The sequence below is a fragment of the Galeopterus variegatus genome, unplaced genomic scaffold, assembly GCF_000696425.1.
Source record: "Galeopterus variegatus unplaced genomic scaffold, G_variegatus-3.0.2 Scaffold32, whole genome shotgun sequence".
Classification (NCBI taxonomy): Eukaryota; Metazoa; Chordata; class Mammalia; order Dermoptera; family Cynocephalidae; genus Galeopterus; species Galeopterus variegatus.
In genome coordinates this window covers 52,848-77,285 of record NW_007726143.1, presented here as the reverse complement: position 1 = coordinate 77,285, position 24,438 = coordinate 52,848, and the positions used below count along the sequence as shown (strand labels likewise).

General features: G+C 40.0%; 1 protein-coding gene across 1 annotated transcript in view; it reads right to left on the bottom strand.

Moving 5' to 3' along the window:
• Positions 1-24,438, bottom strand: part of LOC103588445 (alpha-ketoglutarate-dependent dioxygenase FTO-like) — a 242,470-nt gene that overhangs the window by 177,418 nt on the left and 40,614 nt on the right. The window contains exon 4 of the mRNA XM_008570123.1: positions 22,473-22,592. Coding sequence (XP_008568345.1) covers positions 22,473-22,592 — 120 coding nt within the window. The remainder of the gene's footprint in view (positions 1-22,472; positions 22,593-24,438) is intronic.

Sequence of the window (24,438 nt, the reverse complement as noted above, 5' to 3'; positions counted from 1 at the left end):
ACTCGCCGAGGGTTCGGATCCCACATACAGACCGGTTCCCGCTCACTGGCTGAGTGAGGTGCGGGCGCAGCACGGAGGGTTGCGATCCATTGCCGGACACGAAAAAAGACAAGAAGGAAAAAAAAAAAGATACCTACTTTTCATCTTAGTACCGCTGCCAACTAAAATGAACCTGTGAACAAGTCATGTCCTGGTTCTCAACATCCCCCATCAATAAAAGGTTCCACCCTCAACACTCTTAAGTGTCTAATGCTGTCTGTAAATGATGCTTCTTTTGCCATGGCAAACAGGAGTCATTTGCTTTTGCCAAAACAAATGGCAAGACAAGAAAGGCATTCCCCACACTCCCCTTAAAATGCACAGGCTTAACAGAAAAGTATACTCCCACTTCTAGGAATGGAAGATGTAAACAAACTCACTGGGTGTCTTAATCATAATGATGTTAATGGAAGACACTCCTTTTTTCACTCAAGTATGTCAATTGCATCTCTGAAGTACTAACATGTAAAACCACAAAACACTTCAGGGAGGGGAAGACACTGGTCTGACACCAGAATGTGATTAGCAGAGGCTAAAGTATAACCCAGGTATCCTGGCTTCTCACTGTACATCCCTCCTGGAGATTACTTCTTGAGGTTGCCTTAGGACACACAAAACTGTAAGTGAGGTTTCACTCTAAATTGCAACAATTTGAGACTTCTCCTAGTATCCCCAGCTACCCTATAATAATACCCAACCATTTTCCTCTGCTTTTCCACAATAGATAATAACACACTTATGAAATAAGGAAGGGATGTGTGTCCCTTTGGGGGTCAGTTTCTTCCATGCAATTTGCAACAAAACACACCTTGGTTTTTAAGAGAGTTATCCCGTAGTTATGATATTGATTTTTCATTTTGCTCCACAAATGCTACCACAACTTTATAACTGATACACAGCATTAATGGTTTCCTTGGCCTTAGAGACCAAATTAATCACAAAATCAACAATCTGTTTTTATGCCACAGAGTTCAATTTTAGTTTTCAACATAAATTGCAAAACCACAGCCAGAGCCCAGTGCAATTTTGGAGATGCATTGCTAAATTGCCTCCCATTTGTGATTTAATACAACAATGGTTTTGCAAATTAAACTGTTAAAGGCTTTAGGTCAGCCTTTATTTAGTCAGCTACCAGGCAACTGATGTCTACAGGCTGATTTCTAGAGGAACTCACAATAAAGCTGGCTGGAACACTCCCAGTCTGGCTGAAATGCGCTTCTCCTCAGGCACCTCAGGTTGACCTATAAACATCAATGGCAGACAAAACTGCTCTGAGAAACTACCCCTCAGATCAGATCACAAGAATGTGATCTTCCCCTACCTTTTCCTTCTGGCCTTCCCATTCTATTGAAACTCTCTGCATGCAAAAGGCAACAGCAGGATGACTTCTCTGCAGGGTCTGACACCACTAAACTCCCTGACTCTCCTCCACTCAACTCCATCACCTACTCCTGATTTGCTTCTACCCTCTCTGGCTGCCACCCCAGGCTGTTTCACTGGCTGTCCCATGGCTGCTCTTTATTCTAGTTCATCCCAACAGCTGCTTTGCTGCCCCTTACTCTTTAAGCTACATTCTCTCTCGGGCACTCCAGTCACTTCAGCTACTGTCTCTATGGAGATGACAGCCACGTGTTAGGTGCTTTCAGGCATGAGTTAACATGTGAGAGAACACTGCCTGGCACATGATAGGCATGTAAGGAATGCCCGCTGAAGACATGAATCAAACTCCCAAGTCTACACTTGGCTCTGACGTCTCTACCGAGCCCTAGAGCGGTATTTTCTGCTCATCTTAGATGATCTCGTGGATCCTCAGTCTCCTATGCCCATAAACTTCCTCCTCACGTTCCTTAGCTTGGTAAACAGTATCATCCATCTCATAACTAAGACTAGAAATCTTGTAAAACTGCCTGTGAGTCTTCCTCGTCTCTCATCCCCATCATCCAGTTGATGATGAAGTTCTATGTACTTGTTTAAAAACAAAACAAAACTTTGAATTTATTCCTCCTTTTCATTCCCTCCATTATTGCCCTGGTTCAGAACCTCATTATTTTGCACCAGAATTTTTGCAACAGGTCTTCATGCCTCTGGCCTGTCCTCTCTACAATCTATCTATGATGCTGCTACCAATTAGAATTTTGAAGAATGGATCTGACTTTACCACTTTTCTATTAAAAATCTTTGAATCTAACTCCCATCACTGTCTCCAGAACAAAGGCCAAATTTCTTCCTTCCTTTCTTTTTTTTTTTTTTAAAAAAGACGACCGGTAAGGGGATCTTAACCCTTGACTTGGTGTTGTCAGCACCACGCTCTCCCAAGTGAGCTAACCGGCCATCCCTATACGGGATCTGAACCCGTGGCCTTGGTGTTATCAGCACTGCACTCTGCCGAGTGAGCCACAGGCCGCAAAGGCCAAATTTCTAAGCATGTCACTGAAGGCTCTTCATCAGCTGGCCCCATTCTCCCCTCTCACTTGTTCTCTAGTTCCTAGGTGCCTGCCCTCCCCTGCTCCACCTCTACTAGGTACCTAAAGCTCTGGTTACAAGGTACTACATACTTTTCTGCAAATATGCCCTACTATTTTACAGAGCCATGCCCTTGTGCCTACTGCTAGCACTGTCTAAAATGGGCCCTGTGCCTCTTTTTCACCCACTGAATCTCTGCCTATTAAAATTCAGTTCACCCTTTAAGGCACAACTGAAAGGCACCCCCTCTTCCATGAAGACTTGCCCCATTTTCTCAATCTGACTTGTATTCTCTGGGCACCCTCCTAACATTTTGTTTCTACCCTACCTCTCATTTGACATTCCATCCACATCATGCCTTATTTATGTGTGTGTCTGTTTCCTTAACACACAGGTAGGTTCCACAAGGACAGCAACTCAGTTTTCTTTAATACATAACACATTAAACCCTAAACAAAATTCAATAACTGTTTGTCGGATTGAACTGAGGCCTTACCTGGACTTTGCGTCCCTCTAGTAGATGCCAACAGAACAGGAACTTTATTTTATCAAAATACTTTACAGATTGTACTAGAAGAGAATGGAACAACTAGGAAATGGCAATCTGGGCACCGTCCCAGGCCTGCTGGTGAAAGCAAGCAGGGTATGGGAGTCTCAGAGTAAGATGCTAAGTTATTTTAATTTCAGCCCATAAAAAAAAACAAACGGACACTCTCTTGGGAACTCGAAGGTTACCACATTTCTTCCTCATGTTCAAGACATGTTTATAAACACAGAAGGCTATAATAAAACTCATATGAGAGACAAAACGTTAGCAAGTGTTTACATTCTAATCAGGACAACAAATCACTTCTCACCAGGAGATTGAACTCAGTTAGCATGAAGATACTTGTACATGTGCCAAGGGTACCTACCCTGGGCCAGAAAACCTCCTGGTCCCCTCAAGCTGAACGGTGACTCTGGGCATCAACACAAGATGGATAAGAAAGAATGGCATCTACGTGACACTTCTGAAACCGCTATCCAGATTCTGCATGGCTGCTAAGTGCCAACATATTTGGACCCTTGATATTTCCTGATCTGTCACATAACTCCCAGCTCAGACAGACATAAGGCAGTATCAGGGAGGATAGCGCAGACCTTTCTGACAGCAGAAGGCTGGTGGCCAGGGTTCCCGATGTTGCTTAGATCTGGCAAGGGAAAGAAAAAAGTGACAACCCCCAGGAACCCTGACCTGTCTTGACGTTTGAGGTGAATGTTTGGAAGGTAGTGAAATGAGGAAAGGAGCATGACAAAAGGCATAACTTAGGTTCTTCCAGAGGCAACTCATCCCAAAACACAATTCTTGTTAATTTACTCATCTGCTCATCCTTTCTCAGAAACTAGACAATGGCTTTACTAGAAGGTTTGCTTGGAATGACTGTACATTTTGGATTTGCCCCTGACAGAGAAAATCTGATGGGGGCTGTTTTATGGCAGATAATAGAACCCGAATTAATACTATGGAACTGGCTCATGTTCCAACAATTGGCAGAAATCTGTACAAAGAAACCGCATGACCATTTACATTCTATTTTACAATATGATCAACAATTCCCAGTTCTTTGTCAAGGGAGAGTTAATGAGACTCACAAATTAACTACCAAAAATCACTTCGGCTATTTTAATGTCTCTAAAAGCACTGGATCTTCATGAAACAGATAAGTGTTCCCAAGTTCTACCTGCCATAGATACTCAATGCCTCCAGAATAAAGTGCACGCTCTGGAGCATGGTCTTCACAAGGGCAACAGTAAAGTACAGTGCAGGGACCTGACCTAGTCAGACAGGTCAAGACGGCTTTCCTGAGGAAGAGGCAATTAAGCAGACATGTGAAAAATGAGTAACAATGATCTCTATGTCTGTCTCAGCGGAAGAAGACATTCGAGGAAGAGGAAAAAATAAGCAAAGGCTTTGAAAAAGGGCACTCAATGCACTGGATTGACTGAGAAAAGGTCAGTGTGGGAGAAAAATAGGGAATGACAGGGTTGGACGGAAGGTAATGCAGGAGAGGTGGGGAAGGATAAAGTATTTTAGTCTTTATCCTAAGAATAACTGGAACACATTAATGAGTTTACACAGGGAGGGGCACGACTAGACCCGCATTTGAAAACATGACCCTGACTGCTGTGTGAATAATACAAGAAACCAAACTGTAAGCTGCTGCACTGGCCCAGGGGAACGATGCTGGTGTCTTGGACTAGGCTGGTAGCAGGAGAGATGAAGTGGACAGACTTGAGAGATATTTCAGGGATAAAAGTTCTCCGATTGAATACATGGGGTAGAGAGAGGGAAGTTTCAAAGACGGTTTCTCTACTCCTGGCATTAAGAGCTAGGTGTGGGGTGGTGCCATTTCCTGAGTCAGGGAACTCTAGGAGACCAGTTCTGGGGACCGCCAGCCACTTTAGGAGCCTTGAATATAACCTGCATTTCCCTGCTTCTACCCCTATCCTCGCTCTTCCCTCCACAGGAAACATCCACTCTTTTCCCACATCCATCTCCACCTGTCAAAATTTTCCTCATTCTATAAGACTCAACTCCAAAGCCACTGCCGATCTTGAAGCATTCTGAAACCTCATCCATCCAAATGTATCCCACCCTCTTCCAAGCATCCTTAGCTTGGTTTGTACCTTGATTATCGACATCATCCTCTACCTCATATAAGAATCATAAATGTAGCTGTTTCCCTCCTGAGTCCCCCACAGAAGTAAGGATACACAGCAGGCACTCAATACATTTGCACTGGTTTAAAGTTAGAGAGTTTCCTGTTCAGTCACTCATTTGTTCACGTATTCATCTATTCAATCAAATATAACTTGGCGAGAGGTCAGGTACTTGTTCTTAACCCTGAACACATATCAGAATCACCTATTAGGCTGTTTAAACATAATGCAACTTGGTGATACATTAGAATCAACTGGAAAAACAGCTTAGACCAATTAAATCCATGTCTCTGGAGGTGGGGCCCAAGTGATGATTTTTTTGAAAAATTTCCTGGGTGTGATGGTTAATTTTAGGTGTCAACTTGACTAGATTAAGGAATACATAGAAACCTGCTAAAGCTTTATTTTTGGGTGTGTCCATGAAAGTGTCTCCAGAAGAGATTAGCATGTAAGCCTGAGTGGACAGGGTGGGAAAGATGTGCCCTCAATGTGGGTGGGTACCATCCAACCGGCTGGAGGTCCAGAGAGAACAAAAACGGAGGAAAAGGCAATTCTCTCATTCTATCTGCTGGAGCTGGGGATCCTTTCTTCTCTCCTGTACGTGGATATACAAACTCGAGACTCTTCAGCCTTTAACACCAGTGGCACCACTGGGCTCTCAGGCCTTTGGCCTCAGACTGAGAATCACGCCATCAGTTTCCCTGGTTCTGAGGCCTTTGGGCTTGGACGAAGCCACACTAGCAGTACCCAGTTTGCAGATGGCCTATTGTGGGGCTCCTCAGCATTCACAATCGTGTGAACCAATTCCCCTAATAAATTCCCTGTCATATATTTCTATACATATCCTATAGGTTCTGTCTCTCTGGAGAACCTGACTGATACACTGGGTAGTACAAATGTGCAGCCAAGATAGAGAGCTATGGCTACTGAACCCAAATGTCTGGAAATGTCTGGAGCTGGTGCTCATGTCTTTAGAAAGTTGCATAGGTGTCTCTGATGTACATCCTAATTTGAACAAGTCTAATGCAGAGAAATCACATTCCAGAGAAAGTTGAAAAGATTTCTTCATTGGGTAATGAATAATTATCGAATGTTTTTAAATAAGGGAGTTTGTCAATGGATTAAACCAAAAAGAAAGGACAGCAGGCCATTCAACAAATTTCATACACAAAGCACCTCTAGCATAAAAAGGTACACCTCAGAGAAAGCCTGAACCTGGAAAACATTTGTTTCTCCACTTGTTCAACAAATATTTATTGTGTTACGACTTTGTATTAGGCACTGAGAAAACAGCAGTACACAAGACAAAGCCCCTGCCCTCAAGGTGCTTATTTTCTAGTGCAGAAAATAGGTAAATATATAGGACATAATTTCAGATGGTGATAAATGCTCTGAGGAAAAATAAAGCAGGAAAGAAAAATAAAAAGATAAAGGGCCACGCAGAGATGAATTCTGAACAGAGACCTGAACAGAAAGCATGGATTCCATGCACACATACCCCTAAGAAGGTCTGAGGGAGCAATAGGAACTCAGGTGAAAGGTAGGGGGCCATCAAATTAGCTGGATGGCAGGAGAAATGAAAGAAGAGGACAACTTCAAAACAATAATGCTAAAAATATGCCAAGCAATGAGCAAAACACTACCTGTGCTATCTCAGCAAATCTCACAATTTTCTCATAAGGGAGGTACTATTATTATCATCCCCATTTCACAGATAAGGAAACTTAAGGCTCCCCATATGATTGCCCGGTATCATACACAGCTAAATGACGAAGCCAAAGCTCAAACCCCAGTTGGATTAACTTGAGAGCTGAAGCACTTAACCTAAGAGTATCTAAGCTTCACTACATCAAAGGTGATGGGGGCTCATATTGAAATGACCTGGAGGCTGATACCACAGGTCATACAGCCAGCAACAGAACCCCATTTTGCAACATAGCAAGAGATGTGGCCCAGCAACACCCCTCACTCCTGAAAATTAAAATCTATTAACTCACTTTATTGAGGGGTCAAAGGAAAGCTCTCCACCCTCTTGAGATCTCTTTTCATCCTTGCCTTTACTAGAAAATATAATTCTAACCACTCCCCAATCATCTTAATTCCGCCGCCCCCACAAAGTCTTCTCAAAATAAACTCTTACCAAGGACTATGTGTGCAGGGTAAAGACTTCAGTTCACAGTTCAACAGCCAAGCAGGAAAAGGCCCAGAACAGAAAATGTTAGTCAGTGTTTAAATGACCCTAATGAAGACTGACAGGTGGAGGAAGAATGAAGGCGAGCAGGAGAGGCCAAGGAGGCTCATCACATCGGAACGCGACAACTGAAACTCAGACCTGAATAGATTCCAACAGGAACATAACTTTAAACAGAAAATCAGGCAATGTGCCATGTTTCCAGGGGCAAGGAGCCCTCCCTTCACCTTCCATCGACAAAACCAGTTATAGCATAAAGCCCTAGGACTCAGCAGGTAAAGGCCCAGCTACATCCCATATGGAACTCAGTCCCACTACAAAATATCATCACTGGGTGTCACGCTAACTACTCTCATACCTGGACTGATCCAGCTGATTTGGCACACAACTCCATGGTGAAAGAGATCAACCTTCCCACATTTACCAGCCAAGGATATATGAGTGTTCCTTGCTAGAACCTCTGCATCTTTCAGGATTCTTTGGTTGCAGTAACAGAATGGAGCTTTGGCTAAAATTATTATAGTGATTAAGACAGCAGTTGCCTCCACCTAACTGCAAAGCCCAGCTCTATCACTCACTATTTCTGTGAACGGACAAATCACTTAACATTTCTGAGCCTCAGTTTCTTCATCTGGAAAACAGCAACAAGAGAAATGCAAATGCAAATGAGACACCATTTTTCACCAGTCATATATGCAAAGAATTGAAAAGTCTGACAATATGCTGCATTGGTGAGGATGTGGGGAAACAGACACTATATCACATAAACTCTACATATACAAATGTATGCATAATACATATACATACACACACATATAAACTTGGGTACAAACTCTATGGAAGGCAATTTGACCATCTCTCTTAAAATTAAAAACACACAGGGCTGGCCCGGTGGCGCACTGGATAGTGTGCCGCTTGGGAAGTGCGGCGGCGCTCCCGCCCGAGGGTTCGGATCCCACATACAGACCGGTTCCCGCTCACTGGCTGAGCGAGGCGCGGGGGCAACACCGAGGGTTGCGATCCCGTTGCCGGTCCGCTTGGGAAGCGCGGCGGCGCTCCCACCCGAGGGTTCGGATCCCACATACAGACCGGTTCCCGCTCACTGGCTGAGCGAGGCGCGGGGGCAACACCGAGGGTTGCGATCCCGTTGCCGGTCCCGGTCCGGTACGGGGGCGACACTGAGGGTTGCGATCCGTTGCCGGACATGGAAAAAGACAAAAAAAAAAAAATTAAAAACACACATATCCTTTGATCCCACAATTCTCTTAGGTATTACCATAGATCTCACCTGTGAAAAATGTTATGTACTGGGATATTTGTTACAACATTATTTGTAAAAGCAGAAGTCTGAAGATAGTAGGAGATTGGTTAAATAAGTTATGAAACCATACAATAAAAAGCTATGCAGTGGTTGTCATATAAGTAAAGAGTAGAATAATAGTTACTAGAGGATGGGAAAGTAAGGCAGTTGGGGGACAAAAGGAAAGAAGTGGATTAATGGGTACAAAGTTACAGGTAGATAGGAAGAATTAAGCTCTGGTGTTCTAGGCCAACTCTAGCTAATAATATACTGCATATTTCTAAACAGTTAGAAAAGAGCATCTTAAATATAATCACCACAGAGAAAAGATAAATGTTTAGGTGATGGACACGCTATCTACCCTAAGTGAATCACTGTACAACACATACACATTTTGAAACAACACACTGTATCCCTCAAATACATACAATTAAAATAAAGTAAAATAACATACATTAAAAAATTCAAAATGTAAAAAAAGCTATGCAGTAACTTAAAACAATGTATAAATATGGAAAGATCTCTAAGTGTTATTCATATGAAAAAAATATATAAATGTTTCTAACTATATAGAATACCTCTGGAAAGATATAGAAAAAACAGGGCACAGTGCTAGTCTCTGGGGAAGGGAAATGGGTGGCTGGGGAACTGAGTGGGGAGAGAGATCATTTTCACTGCATATGCTTTCATACCTTTTGAATTCTGCACCACGTGCCTGTGCAAGCAGCCACTCCTAAGAGAGCTCATCTGGAAGACCTAGCTCAGCTCACATGTTCATGAAGCAGCCAGACTAGGACAATTTACTTCACCCTATAGCCAGTGAAGGAAGCGTTCCACAAGGCAATATCAGGATGCTGTTAGAGAAGCAGGAATGGATGCTGGGTGAACAAAAACAACTGTCCACCTCAACACCCAACAGCCTAACGTAGGTGACAGGCCCAAACATGGGGTACAGAAAAAGCTCCAGAGAAACAGCTTGTCATATATTGCTACTAGCATACAGCTGAAAGTCAGTAAAAGCATCAGAGAAGGCACAGCCATTGGGAGATTTACACTGAACTGGAAAATGAGAAATGTGCATTTTATATCCACCATATTATCTGGCTCTATGCCCCCCAGAGAAGCCTCTACTTCTTCTGAGCCCTCCCGTTCCAAAAAGGAAGAGAACGGGATGATCACCTCTTAGGTGCCTTGAACTCTGACATTCCAGAAGTCTATCCTAGCAGTTATGTGACAGGCCTTGATAAAAATGAAGCAATGCCCAGTATGACCACACCTAAGTACCCATTTCTCTGGCATTATGAGGAATAAAGGGATATCAAAGAAGTCATTCTAAAAAGCACAGAGCCCATTTGTTCTCTGCGGAAGTGCCAGTCTGGTGTGACTTTCATCATGTTCTCTGGTAAAATGAAACAGTAGCCCCATAATATCATCTCTCCATCTCACTAATATAAGGAAAATGGTGGCCTCTAAATTCACCCCAAGACCTTAGATTCCTAATCAAAGTAAATCTTTCAGAAGCCCTAGTCTGAAGAACAAACTTAGAGAGTCATTAGTTACTCAAGAATTAACATCTTATGCTTTAGAAGTAATAAAACCAGTCACTGGAAAATAACAGCATCACATTGAGGAGAAAAAAGTGAGTCTGGCAGAAACCTATACACAAAAGTGTGGGAGACCAGAACAAACAACCACCATTTACATCCTGAACATTTACTGAGTCTTTCAATTGGTGTGACTGGCATGCCAAAGTGAAATGGCAAACAGGACAGCACAGAGTGCAAATTCACTAATGTGGAGCTGTTAGCCAAAGAATGGGGAGATACGTGTGGGAAAGAAACCATCTATTTCAGCAGTGGAAATGACAGATTACTACACCTGCTATCCTGAACCAAAACAAATAATTCATGAATAACACTTTGGCTGTATTTCAAAATACTTCTATGCAAGTACTGAGTCCTCAAGATTGTCAACTGGACAAGAGGCAGTGGGACTGTCATTTCCTCCAAACCACAGTTCCAATAGCAAAAGACAAAATGAAATACACCCAAGGTTCTTAAAAAAGAAAGAAAATCATAAGTGGTTCACAAATGGGAAGACCTGTCTCTTGACCAAAGTCCAAAATTATTAAGCTGATATTCAATTTCTGAGAGAAAAGAAAAGCACCTTGATAGGAAAAATACCTAATCTCATTTGCAATTTACAAGCTGAAAATGAATAGTGTTGCTTGTTTGCTGTATTCAGGATGCAGATAGGTTTTGAAATTATTGCTAATAATAGAATTTGACTTGTTTCCCAGGTAAAACCTTTGCAAATGCAAGATAATAAAATAGTTTTCATTTTATTTTTAGTTGGACATGTTTAGGATAGGATAGGAAGTCATTAAAGGGTGAAAGCATTGTACCTTGCAAATAAATGCGCTAAAAAAAAGGGTCCTTGCTATTCTTCCTGCCTTGGATTGAGTGTCCCCCCCAAAACTTGACCCCCACTGTGACAGTGTTAAAAGGGTGGGAAATCCTATTGTGATAATTGAAAAGTGAGGCCTTGAAGAGGTGATTAGATTGTAGGACCATGCCATAGTGAATGGATTAAAAATGGTGGTCAGGGGCGTGGTTCTGAGGGGGCTTTAACAGAAGAGCATATGAGAGGTTAGTCTCTCTCTGCTCCATTTTCTGCTATGTGAGACCCTTGGGTCACTGTTGCCATTACCAAGGGCTTCACCAGATGTGTTCCCTGGACTTTGGACTTGCCAGCCTCCAAAACTGTAAGCAATAAATTTCATTTTCTTATAAATCACCCAGTTCTAGGTACTTTGTAATAAACAGCAGAAAGGGACAAATACACTTCCTAATCTTCTCTCTCACTACCGGCCTCAAATAAACCAAACTCGGTCCAGTCTAATCAAGTTTGTGAGCAGATCTTGTGTTTTCCCACTATGATGTCTTTGCTTCTGCCATCTTTGAATACCTGCAATCTATCTCCATCTATCAAAATCCTTCATTATTCCCAAAGGCCTATGTCAGAATCCTCTTTCCTCCTTTGATTTTTCTTCCCCTGAATCACTTGCTGCCATGTGCCTCAACCTGGGAGGCATAAGTCCTAGCTCTTTGTATAATTTCACATGTATCTGCACAAAGTGGAGCAAATGTATGATTAAATAACTGGGATGAAGAAAGAACATTTCTCTTCTGATGCCACTGTATTAAAATAGATTTGAAATATAGTTATTGTCCACTTTTAAGTTATCTTTCATAAAAATACGTCAGTAGCATGGAATAATAGAAACTAAAATGTAAAAGAGGGAGGATTCTGAATTTTCAGCTTTAAAAGATGGAAATGGATTGCCCTCTTTTTTTTTTTGCATCTGGCTGGTAAGTGGATCCGAACCCATAACCTTGGGATTATAAGGTTGTGCTCTAACCAACTGAGCTAACCCTTATATTACCCTTTTTATGAGAATATTCCATTCAACGTCCAGATTTTTCAGACTGCTCAATAAAAAGGTCAAGTTCTTTCAGTGCTCATATTTGCACCCAAAAATGTAATCAAGACAATTCCAATCTAGACAGGAAAAAAACACTGCTTAATTGAACTAATAAAGCCAGATTCTTTCTCTCATTATAGGAAAAAAATTTAAAAGACAGGTCCTGAGAACCCAGCAGGCCACCTTGTGCTGCTTATGCTTGGCTATGTGGACATCATATTCATTCAAACTCTGCCTTGGGAAGAAAGGGAGATGGCGTGCTCTGGGACAACCAGTCAGAAAACCTAAGCATCAGTTGCAAACACAACTGATTTCTTTCCTTCTTCCTCAATAAAGTGGTATTGGGGGGTGAGGGGAAGAAGGAGAGGGGCTCTTCAGTCCCCCGTGGCATTCACATCAAAATCCTTTATAAGGGTTCGATCCCCAACTTCACCTATAGAACCAAGACTGCTTTGTGTACTCAGATAGCAACCATAGTTCTGCTGCTTATAAAATTACCACCAAACTTTTTCCTTTGTTCTAGCAAAAGACTTCCTGTGAGAAAGCAGTAATCCTTTTAAGCTTTCCAGTCCAAAGGTCTCTCCTGGATAATATTCCCCCACCCCCATCCCTCAAAGGAAAAGCTCAATCACATCACAAGGCATTTCTTGGTTCCAAGCTATACAGGGTCTCAAGCACTCCTGGTGAGGAAAGAAAACTGGTCATTTGAACATCCTTTCCTGGGATCTGTGTGAAGTGTAGACAAGCAGCAAAGATGAATATTAATATGCCTTCCATCATCAAAAGCTATTGCATACCCAAAGGATGATAAATATTTTAATCAGTTTTCAGCTTGTCTAGCAGAAGTCAGTTTACTCCTCAGGGATTTCCCTAGTTCTGTGCCCAAAACCTGTCCAGTACATGCTGCTTTCTCTATGTAATTTTGAAAATTAGTAACAAAAAAGTCCAAGCTTTGTTGGAGAAGTCATTTAATTTTGTGACAATTTTACCCTATGAAGTTTTTCAAGAATAGGAAGATCTAAAACTTGAAAGATGCCAACAAATGAGGCAAACACTATAATTCTAAGTTTTAGCAACAATGCTACTCAGGGAAACTAATAACCTACTTACTCCTCTCATTTAAAAAAATGAATTTACCATATTTGCATAAGTTGTTTGCCAGTGATTGCTCAATCTTCTCAGCTGTCAATGCCAAAGACATAAAACAGGACATTCCTCTGTGCCCTTGATATTATTTTTTAAAACAAAGAAGTTAAAGATGTTTTGGGATATTGTTGTGAGGGCTATGTTTGTTTAAAAATAAAACTAACCCAAAAATATTCCTGTTGAGCAGGAGGTAATATTTTAGGAAAATGTACAGAATTAAAAAGAAAAAAGCCACGCTGATTAACATGGGTGGGAAGAGAAAGCAGGATTAGAACACTGACCTCATGTCAACTCTTTCCTTTAACAAACACAGGTTGTACCTACTATGTGCCAGACACTATTCGAGGACCTGGGGAAATAATAGTGACTAAAACGAAGTGCCTGCTGTCCTCAAGAGGATTATATTAGGTAGAAGCAGACAATAAACAAATACATAGTAGAATGGCAGGTGGCGGAGCATGACATGCAGCAGAGCAGAGCAGGGCTGGGCATGAGAGAGACAGCTTGGTCAGAGCAGGAGCAGAGAGACCTGAATGAAGTGAGGGAATGAGTCATGCAAATAACAAAGGGAAGAATATTCCAGAGAGAGGCAATGGCAAAAGCAAAGACCTGGGCAGGAGTGAGCTGGGCATGTTTTAAACACAGGAAGGCAGCTAGCAGAGGAGAGAAAGAGGGAGAGAAATGTCAGGGGGCAGGGGTGGAGGCGGTGGTGTTGGACTGCAGGGCATCGAGCCATTGCAAGGAAGCTGGATTTCTGAATGTTTGCACCAGGCGAGTGAAATGGACTGACTTGTATTTTAAAGAAGCACTCTGATTGGGATGGATGTAGGATGGTAGAACTAGGAAGGCTGATTGGGAGGCTAATTCTACAAATGATCATGGTTTTTACCAAGGCAGTAGCACAGGAAGTGGTGAAGGGTGGCCAGGTCATAAGTTTAATATTTTGAAAGCAGAGCTAACTGGATTTGCTAATAAATCAAGAGGACTACAAGGTTTTAGGCTAAGCAACTGGAAGTTTCAAATTATTGAACTGTGAAACACTGGGGAGAAGATTGGGGGCTTATAGGAACCAAGAGTTTGGTCTCTGATCTGTTAAATTTCAGCCACTACCAGATGGCTGAATACCACTCACCTTTTCCAGCTAATGTTCAGATGCCCCAGGATATGAGAGTTCAGTACTAAGAAAATATAAGTTTATTAATCTATTACAGGCATTGGCATATCCCACCACTACCATCCTTTACAAAATTCACTGTTAACTGAATGAAAAGTTCATGTCATTAAATAAAATACAAAACCTCTTAATCCCCCAACGTCTGTTAAAGAACATCTGATACATAGACCTGGGTATTTTATAACTTATCATTTAAATTAATAATATTTAAGTAAGAGGACTGTGTATTATCAAGCTACCAACAACCCCAAGTCTTTACAACCAAAGCAGATATGTCTAAAACACAGGAGCTTAATTTCAAATATTGCTCTAATATTCCAGATTTTTATCCAAAGGCTAATTATGTCAATCAATCAAAAACAAGTAGGAGAGTATCTGTGGGAGATTTTTATACACATCAAGGAAAAATTTACAATTGAGACTGTCATAGGTGGTTACAGATGCTGGGATCATGTAGAGAAAATGCAAAAAAGTCAATCATAATTTACTTGTTAGGGAAAAGATGGTGTCAAAAATATCATCTACAAATGATCACAGAGATACTTTCAGGAATACAGAAAAAGGCAACACATCACAGTTTCCTTTGGTTAAAAAAAGGGTCATTATTTTGCAGATATCAATGTGGAGAGAGCAGAATGGTAGTCATGTTACCCCTAATGAACAGAAGAGCCAACTTAATGTGTTCCCAGGACTCTCTGCTAAGTCAGTTTTTGGCACTTGGTGCACATTTCTCCATAGAGACATTTTCACAAAATATGGAATGATTCCCAGCCCAGCCTCCCGCAGTATTTAACCCACAGTGAATAGAAACATTACAAGAGTAGCACTGAGCTCCAAATTGTTGTGAGTCCCTTTTGCTCTTGGACTGAAACCCAGTTCTAGAGGGAGGAAAGGTTGTCACTAAGGGAGACTCAGTCAAATGACCGCTAAGTAAGCGTTCCTGAGTTGAGACAGTTCACACATTCTTCTGAAATCAATACTGGTGATGCCTTGCATGTGCTTTTATATTTTACAAAGTTTCTAATTTGATCATCCTAACAATATTCTTCAGAAAGTAAACAGTTTTAGGGACCATTCTTTAACCAACTTAGGAAAAAAAGATCCTAAAATCTTGGTAATCAATATTCCAGATAAATGGCACAACATCTTTTGGAAATCTTGCTTCCCTTTCAAAACTGTAGGTCTGCTGATTTTTATTTTGTTTTTTTACATTACTTCATTCTTCTGGACTGAGATTCTTATAGGATATTTCAAAGATACTTATAATAAGGTAAATGACAGACTAGAGCTGAATGTAATACCCTTACCACCCCTACTCAAAAAACTAGAGGAAATAAGGTATATTTCTGTTTTATACTATATCTCTTCCAAGAAAAATGAGAATTCCTGACACCCCAATCTGGCACCAAGGTTTCTGAATACACGTCTGAAAAGCTATGATGGTCTACTAGTCAAAGCAATCCAAAATAAATTCTAGTAGCCAAGGCTAAAATAGCACCCCAGGGAAAAGTAGCAAGATCTTCACACCTTTACATCAATTTGAATTTCAGTGTAGTCAAGATTATTTAAAACAACAGAATTCATCTATTTTTTTATATACAGAATGTGTGAAATGTGCACCTATATGCACATGTGTGTGTGTGTATTTAATGAAGGTTGGCAAAATTTAGCCAAATCCTATGAAACCAAGGCTAAAATAGAAACCATCACGGTTTAATCTGATTTTTCTCTCCATACACCAGCAAGAGTTAAAAGAAATGGCAAGGCTTTCACCTGGAGTTTCCTAGCTCCTGCCACTTTGTTTCACCATCTTCAGCATTTTTAGTCTTGTTCCTATTGTGTGCAGGGCAGAGGCACCAGGAATGATCCTCTTAACATTCCTGGGATGTAACAGGCACATCCTAGTACTTTGTACCAATGAAGCTCAACTCACACAGCTCATGTAAGGGTTAAAACCAGAAAGTCCTACCCCTGGCTTGCTCTGATGTTCCTGGAGATACTGTCACTGGATGTATCCTCAGTAGAATTCTATTCAACACCTCTGTCTTTAAGTACAAAGCTGTAGGCTGTAGCAGCTTTAAGAAACATAAGTATCCCTTTTTTCTGCTCCACAGTATCTGTGTGTGAAATTCTCTAAAGGGGTTTAAGTATTTACCCTGAACACTATCAGACAGTTTCTAAAATTTTCCTTATCCAGTTGCAAAAACACTTCAAAGAGAATCATAAACACAGTCCTTTGTGCTCTCGATGCACATTCTGTTTTTGAGGCTTAAGCCTGAATTCTCTTGGAATTATAATTTTTTTCCCAAAAAGACAGGATACACACCACTTTTTTTTTTTAATTCATTACTAAATGTGCAGCAACGAAGGGAAAAAGTCAAAAACCAAGAGAAACTCGGAAGGCAATCAAAGAAGGAATCAAAACTAGTTAGAAATTCACTGCTAAATTACACGTAAAATTTTCCCCCAGATACTTTACTTTTAATAGAACAATACAGCTGGGGGGAGGGGGGGGATTGGAGCGGGTGTATAGGTAGGGAGGAGATTGAAAAGAACCAACCTTCCGTGGACAAGTTTAAGATAATCAAAAATGTGAGCCAAGGATTTTAAGCTGCTATGGTTAAAAGTGACTTTTTCTTTTTTTTAAATTTTCAAAGCTAAATTTAAATGTCCCTAAACTCAAGTGTCTGCATACCTGTTCCAGAATTTAAATTACTGAGTGTTTGTGACTGCTTACCTGCCTTCAACCTGTGTTACCTTGAGCCACTTGGCACTGTCCCAATCAAAAGGGAGAAGGGAATTTAAATTTTAATTAAAACCACCAGACATCTCACACCAGATCCTAAATTACTATAAAATACTCTGCTTCTAAATCAGAAACGCTATCCCTAAAAAATAGGAGATAGAATCATGTTAGCAGATGTAACTTGGTGTATACATTAATATTAAAGGGGAGAGAAAAATAATATATACATACATATGCGTGTAAAATATATATACGCATATATGAAAATTGGTGGCTTTACCATTGATACGAACAAAAAAATTAATATTTATATTTACATCACTTTCTTCCTTTCACCCCCCAAAATCTTTAGTCCTAGAAGAAAGTGTAAAATGAACTTAGGTAATTGAACTACAATACAATAGCAAATACCATTACACTGAGTATATATTTCACTGTGTGAAAAAGTAGCCTTGTTCCTGTATTCACTTAGAATTTAATCTAAAGCACTGTGATGATAGCTTCATTAATCTCTCCAAAAACAAACTGCTCCTCAGCTCAATCATTCCCTAAAACTGTGTAATCTACACTAAGGAGGTCTCATCCATACAGCAAAGGACAGGCTCCTGGCATGAGCTTTCCCAGGTGCTGTACGTAGGCCAGAATGACAGAGAAAGGGCATGACTCATCTTGAAATTAAACTATTGTAACTAACTTGTCAGGGACAACCTTTATGTTCTTAAGTACATTTCTCTCTTAAAACCTGCATCACAAGGAAAGGGTTACATGATTAAATAAAACACCTACTCAATTTTCCACATCTCTCTGCTCTCCTGTGCCAGATTTTAATATAAATGGGTAGAATTAAATGTAGCCTATAGCTTACCTAACATGATTATATGTTGTGTTTTACATGTTTCAAAACGGATACATTAAAATAATCCAGTCTTGGCTCCTTCCCACTGAAGTCCATAAAGGTTACTAAGGCCGACTGCCATGTGAAAGCATTGCTATACCAGCACAGGGAACTGTCAGGACCGGAAATGCAATCCGAAACATTCAAAATGATCAGGATCTACTTTCTCTTCTAAAAGCAAAAGCAACCAGAAAAGCATGAAGAAATTTCTCTCCAGTATATAAATCATCAGTACTTTTGAAAATGTTTACTCTGGAAACTATCCTAGAAAACTTCCAAATTGACCTTTTTTTTTTTTTAAGGTCAAAAGAAAATGAATAAAATGTCATCAATTTAGAGGATTTCACACCTAGCATTCTTTTCTGTATCACTGTGAATTTGATAGTGTTAAAACATTTTTATAGGTAAAATAAATGTCAGTTTTTCAAAGAGCGATACCAGACCCTGAGAGACAAATGGCCTATCCATTGAATCTCTGGCTACAGCGAGCCTTCCTCCCCTCACAGGAGATTTCAGCTTTTCATATTTCTCTTTACCCAGAAAGCAAAGCTTGCACAATTTCTTTCAAATGGTAACTCTCTCTTATCCTGGAGAGTCTCCTCGTAATACAATAATCTTGAATGGGGGGTAGTGGGTTGGTTTAAAAAAATAATAAAATTAAATACAAATATTTGAATAGTGTTCCAGTGTTACAATACCTTCTTGAATAGGGAGCAAAGAGGAGGGGAAAGGCCAGGCTAAATTCCTGGGTTAGAAGAAAGGGTTATGTTGCTTTGGGCTTAATGGCTCATAAATTCATGAGGTAATATTCAGGGAAAATGTGATATTTTATCAGAATGTCATTCAAATATAAGGTTTAACATTTACATCACAAGAGCATGCACAGAGTAAAACTATCCTCCGGGAGAGAAATGGCAAGAATAAACAGTTTGATAAAAACGGTGCTTGCTGGAACAGCAAATGGGAAGTAGAGGCTGGGGGAGTTTTAAAGACAGCTGGCTAAACTTTTTGAAATATGTGACTGGTTATGATATGTGAAGCAATTACCATCAACGGAAGAAAAGCGATTTCAAAGCTCATTTCCATTCTTCTATATCCTTCCTGAGACTGCACCTTCCAACCACAAAGTGGAAAAAAAAGAGCAAAGACAGAGAGAAATTACAACAGAAGTCTCTTCCCCGCTACAAGGGCCGTCAAAGGTTGCTTTACTCATAAGCAAAAGGGGAAAAGAAATGCACATTGCCTGAGGTTTTTTATTTTATTTTCTCGCCCAGAGAGATCGATGTTATGTTACAGAACAGACAAAATGCATTGATTAAAGAAATCTTTCCACAACACACACATGATTTTACAACTCCAAAAAAACCATAAAGATAAAAGAGCATCATTTGTCTAAAATGATAATAATTTTGAGTAATATATTCCCTGGAAGCAAAGTGAGTACGTTTTGAAATGCCATTTAGATTAGTCTAATTCTATAGGATCCAAATGTGCACCAAACACTGCACTTTTTATGTTAAATTGCTGTTGAATTTGTTAACCCACAACTGATTTCCTGTGTTATGGAATCTTGGAGATTACAGCTAACTTGAAGCAACAGGGATAATTCTTGACAGTTAATGGTACATTTGTATGCATTTTCCTGAAAGGCCAGCATCTTGGGGCCTCGAACTGGTAGCTCAACATTGCCCCCTACTGCTGGCAATTGAAAAAATAGGAGGTGGGCTGGTACAAAGTAGACTCTAACCTGCCAGTGCCCAGTACACTGCGTACACAAATACCAGATGGCACTGTGCCAGAGCCACAGAACTGTAGACCTTTCCAATGAGCATTCTCTTTTGTCTCTTCCAATGGCAAAAATACATTATTATTAATTTGTTAAAAGTCATTTTAAAGGGCTTGAAGTAACGCTTAAATTTAATTTAGAAGGACCAGCCCTTTTATCTTCACTGTGCTGATAATGATCGTCCTGAGGACTGACACTGCATGCTGAGAAAAGACACTGAGGCCATTGATTTCTCTCAGAACACTTAGGAATGCCACACCAACGACAAGAAAACTAGCTCTGGAAAGTTCCCAGGATTGCTCCTTTTTAGTATTTTTAATACAGGAGTTATAAAATAAGTAGAAGATATTCCCCCTAACTGATGTGCCACCACCACCAAATTAAAAATATATATATAAATATAAAACTAAATCTTTCAAATGAATTCATAACGGACATCACTGGTAAGCTCACAATACGAAAGATTTTACTTTAAAAGAAAAAAAACCTCTCAAACACAAGCAATTAAAATTTTTTTTTTTTTTTTTACAAAATCAGTTAGGATTCCTTTCTCATTTGTTTTTCAACTCTAATTCACAGAGTTGTCAAATTACAATTTCAAAGTCAAGCTGACATCTTGGAGTCAAGGTTCAGCAAGTAAAGAGATTCTAACTCATATGTAAATGAACAAAATCAGAATTACGCAGTTGGGGGTAAAAAAGTTTCCCTGACACTCAAGCTGCCTTTATACATACATCCCATAAAAAAGGAGCATAGTGAACACAAGCTTAGCTTAGGAACAGAACTAAGGAGATTCAGGCACAGGCTTTTCACTACCTCCTTTTCAGTTTTACAATGCTCAGTTTTTCATTGATTCAGGTCTTTGGAGAAATCAATTTTTGTGATACTATTAATATACTAAAAGAAGAATTATGGCATTTCTCCCCCAGACATATATTCACAAAAATGCATGGTTTAAAGATTTAAGAAGATGTCTGGAAAGCAGTGACTTCAGGATTCTGACCCAGACTTTTCAACCGGGACCTTCAGGATTGTGACTTGACATTTTCATTAATATAAAATACGAATTAGGGTAGATCCTACGTTAAGTGTTCCTATCACAACAATAATAATAATAAATAAGGTGGGAGAAAACTTGGAGGTGATGGATAGGTTTATGGCATAGGTTGTAGTGAGAGTTTCATGGGTGCATACTTATCTCCAAACTCATCAAGTTGCATACATTAAATATGTCCCACTTTTTGTATGTCAATCATACCTCAATAAAGTGCTTTATAAAAACAAAATAGAATAGGAATTAGCAATAGCTACCCATTTTTGCAGATTAGTTCACTGTTTCCAGCACATCTCAAATTCTGTGCAGTGGTACTATCTCCAGAGTTTAGCAGGCTTTTATCACTTTTCGGCTACATTCCAAATTCAACTGTTTGGAGGCAGAACAGCAAGGTGGTGAAGGACAAAGACCCTAGAGCCAGCCTTCGTGAGCTCAAATCCCAGCTCTCCCACAGATTAGCTGTGTGACCTTGAGGAAGTTACACAAACCCTTTGTGCTTCAGTCTTTTCATTTGTAAAATGGTGAAAAAAACAATACCTATGTTATGGGGTTGTCATAAAAGTAAAGTAAGTTATATAGAAAACACTCAGAATAGTGTCTGGTACTTAACAAGCATCACGTAAGTGGTTTGCTATTATTTAAGCTACTTAACTATTATTTGAATTAAGGCTGAATTCAAGACTTCCAAGTGGCTTCAATTTGCCTTGCACTGTTGCTCCAGTCACACCGCACTTCCTCACTTCAGATCTCACTTTTACAGTTCCTAATGTTCCTACGCAAATGTCCTACCCTGTCACACTTCTCTCCAACCTAGGTGCCCAAAAGCCACATCTGCTGTTTCACCACAGTCCCAGCTCCAGTGATCTGAATTTAATACTCCCTCCTCTGGACTATGATTGTTTTAAAACCTCCATTACAGGATTTCATTTTGGCTAATGTAATACCTGGTGATACTCATGTCTCTCTCCTTGTTAAACTGTTTGATCACAGTGGTTAAGAGCGTGAGCTCTGGAGCCAGACTGCCGGGTTTCAATCTCGCTCTGCTCCTTATTCAGTGACCTGAGGGGAGGCACTTAATTTCTCTGCACCTCAGTTTTCACATCCATAAATTAAGGCTCATAACAGCTTCAAGACCTCTTAGCATCGTTGTAAGAATTTTAAAAGTTAATACAGAGAAAACCCTAAGACTAGCGCCTGGTGCATATAAAATGAATTTCAGATATTACTGTGGCATTTTTCTCCTCTCATGGCTACTTTCCAGCATTTGTCTAGCACAGTGCCTGATCGGTAAAAAATACTCAATAAATGTTTACTGAACTGCACTGAGGTTGCACTGACAAAATCCGGGCTGTTCCCACTACCTTGCCAAGAATGACCTAACTCGATAATTTGGAATTATTAAATAGACATTTATTTGCCTATGCAAATTAGGCAGCAGAGGATTTGTATAGCACAGCATCCCAGAAAATACAGTCCCAGACCTCATGTACTTACCACACCTTCCATCTTCTTCCACAGTCCCTCCAGTTCAGCCATGGGTTGACACCACCAATCAGTGCACTTTTTGTATCGACTGCCTTGAAACCAAAACTGTCTCAGCCACTCAAACTCCACCTGTGAACCACAAAGAGAAGGTGGTGATTATAATGCCCTTGTGATGAACAAGCAAGGACAATGACTTCATCACTCAATTCTCCTCCAGTAACTTAATAACCATAGGGTGAGAAAATGTAAGAAGAGCTCAGCCTAACCAGTTCCCAATGTAACCTGGAGTCTACAGAGCATTTCTGCAAAGCCAAGAAAAGAGTAGTCTTAAAGCTGAAGTCCTATTAGAAAGACAACCCAGCTCAGGCTGGGGAAGGGTCTTCAATCACATTTATTAATTAGCTGTGTGGAAACTGTATGTCAATTCACAACAAATACTGAGATTCTAAAATACACAGCATTCTGTGCCATGTATAATGGGAAAGATATAATCAAACAAAATATGTTTTTATTAAATGTCTTTATTAAAGACTGGTATTAAAAGCAAAGCACAAACATATATCAAGAGATATCAACAGTAAGTTTCTTAGATTTAAAATAAATAAAGAACTTACCCATGGACCAGGAGGAGCTGGTGATAATCTCAGCCCATATAACCAAACAATATAAAATTAATTATGGAGGCTACATTAAACCTACGAAGTCATTCAAATTCTCATCTGTGAACTCAGTCATGGTAAATGACAATAGGTAAAAAGAACAGCAAAAATACTAGTAATTTATTTTCCTTCCTACAGATCTACTATAGTAAACTTGTAGTGTTTGCAACCTTACATTCTTCCCTCTATTTCAGCAAAACCCTGCTATTCATTTGATAACCCATCCCATCCTGTCCTCAATCTACATGTTATGGGTACAGCTCCAGCTGCAACACCAGAGTGGAATGTGCAATCCAGGTCTGAGCCAATCAGCCCACCACATTTCTCTAGTCACAGAGGTGGGTTTGAGGGGAGTAGGTATATACTCGATCAGAATAAATCTCAAGGCTGTCAGAAGGTACAGGAAGAAGATTCTGCAGCAATTCTGCCATCAAACGGGAAGAATGGAGCCCAAGAGTAGGAGCTGGCTGCAAGATGAAAAAATGAAAACCAGGCCCTAGTGACATCAACTAACCCTTGATCCAGCTATTCCTGAAGACTTTTACTTAAGCCAATTCAAGTTGAGTTTCCACTCCCTTGTAACTGAAATAATCCCAACATATACAGATGAGAGGCTGAGTAACGCTTTGGAAGTATAGCAAATTATTTTCCACCTATTTTCCAAGACTTCTATCACTCATCTTCAACTTGAAGATCAGATTCTACCATCAAAGTACAGCTCCATTGATCCATTTACCTCTGCCCTCTAAAGAAAAGTAGAGCAATCACAGCTTCATGCTGGGTCATCTGGCTTTGCTAAAGTGATCATGTTCCATATACAGACACAGAGCTATTATAATCTTCACCTGTTACCACAAAGAATTTTTTTGTTTGTTTATCCATATTGAACTTTCAAGAGGCAAACAAAAGCAACTTGTGAAGACTTAACAATGGTGAAAACGGCTCAAATAAGTAACCCGAGAACACCGAGTCATATGAAAAGGTTTTAGTTTACATTAACTAAATGTTTGTTTGATATGTAGAACTGATTTCAGTTAAAGCTATTTAAACAAAACAAAACAAAAGAGGAATGTAGATGATATGAGGAAAACAGTTGCTAAACCTTATCTGTGGTATTAAAAGACAATGGTTAACAGAAGTAAACTTGAGTACTTTGAAAGGAGAATAAATACAAATGTAGCTCAACTTCTATGAAGATACAGGTTTAGCAACATATTTATTACAAGAAAAAAATGAGTTCTTTTTAATGGATTTCACATGAAATTTTATTCACACTGTAGAAATAACCTGTCAGCAAAGCAGCAGGCCCTGTGTTA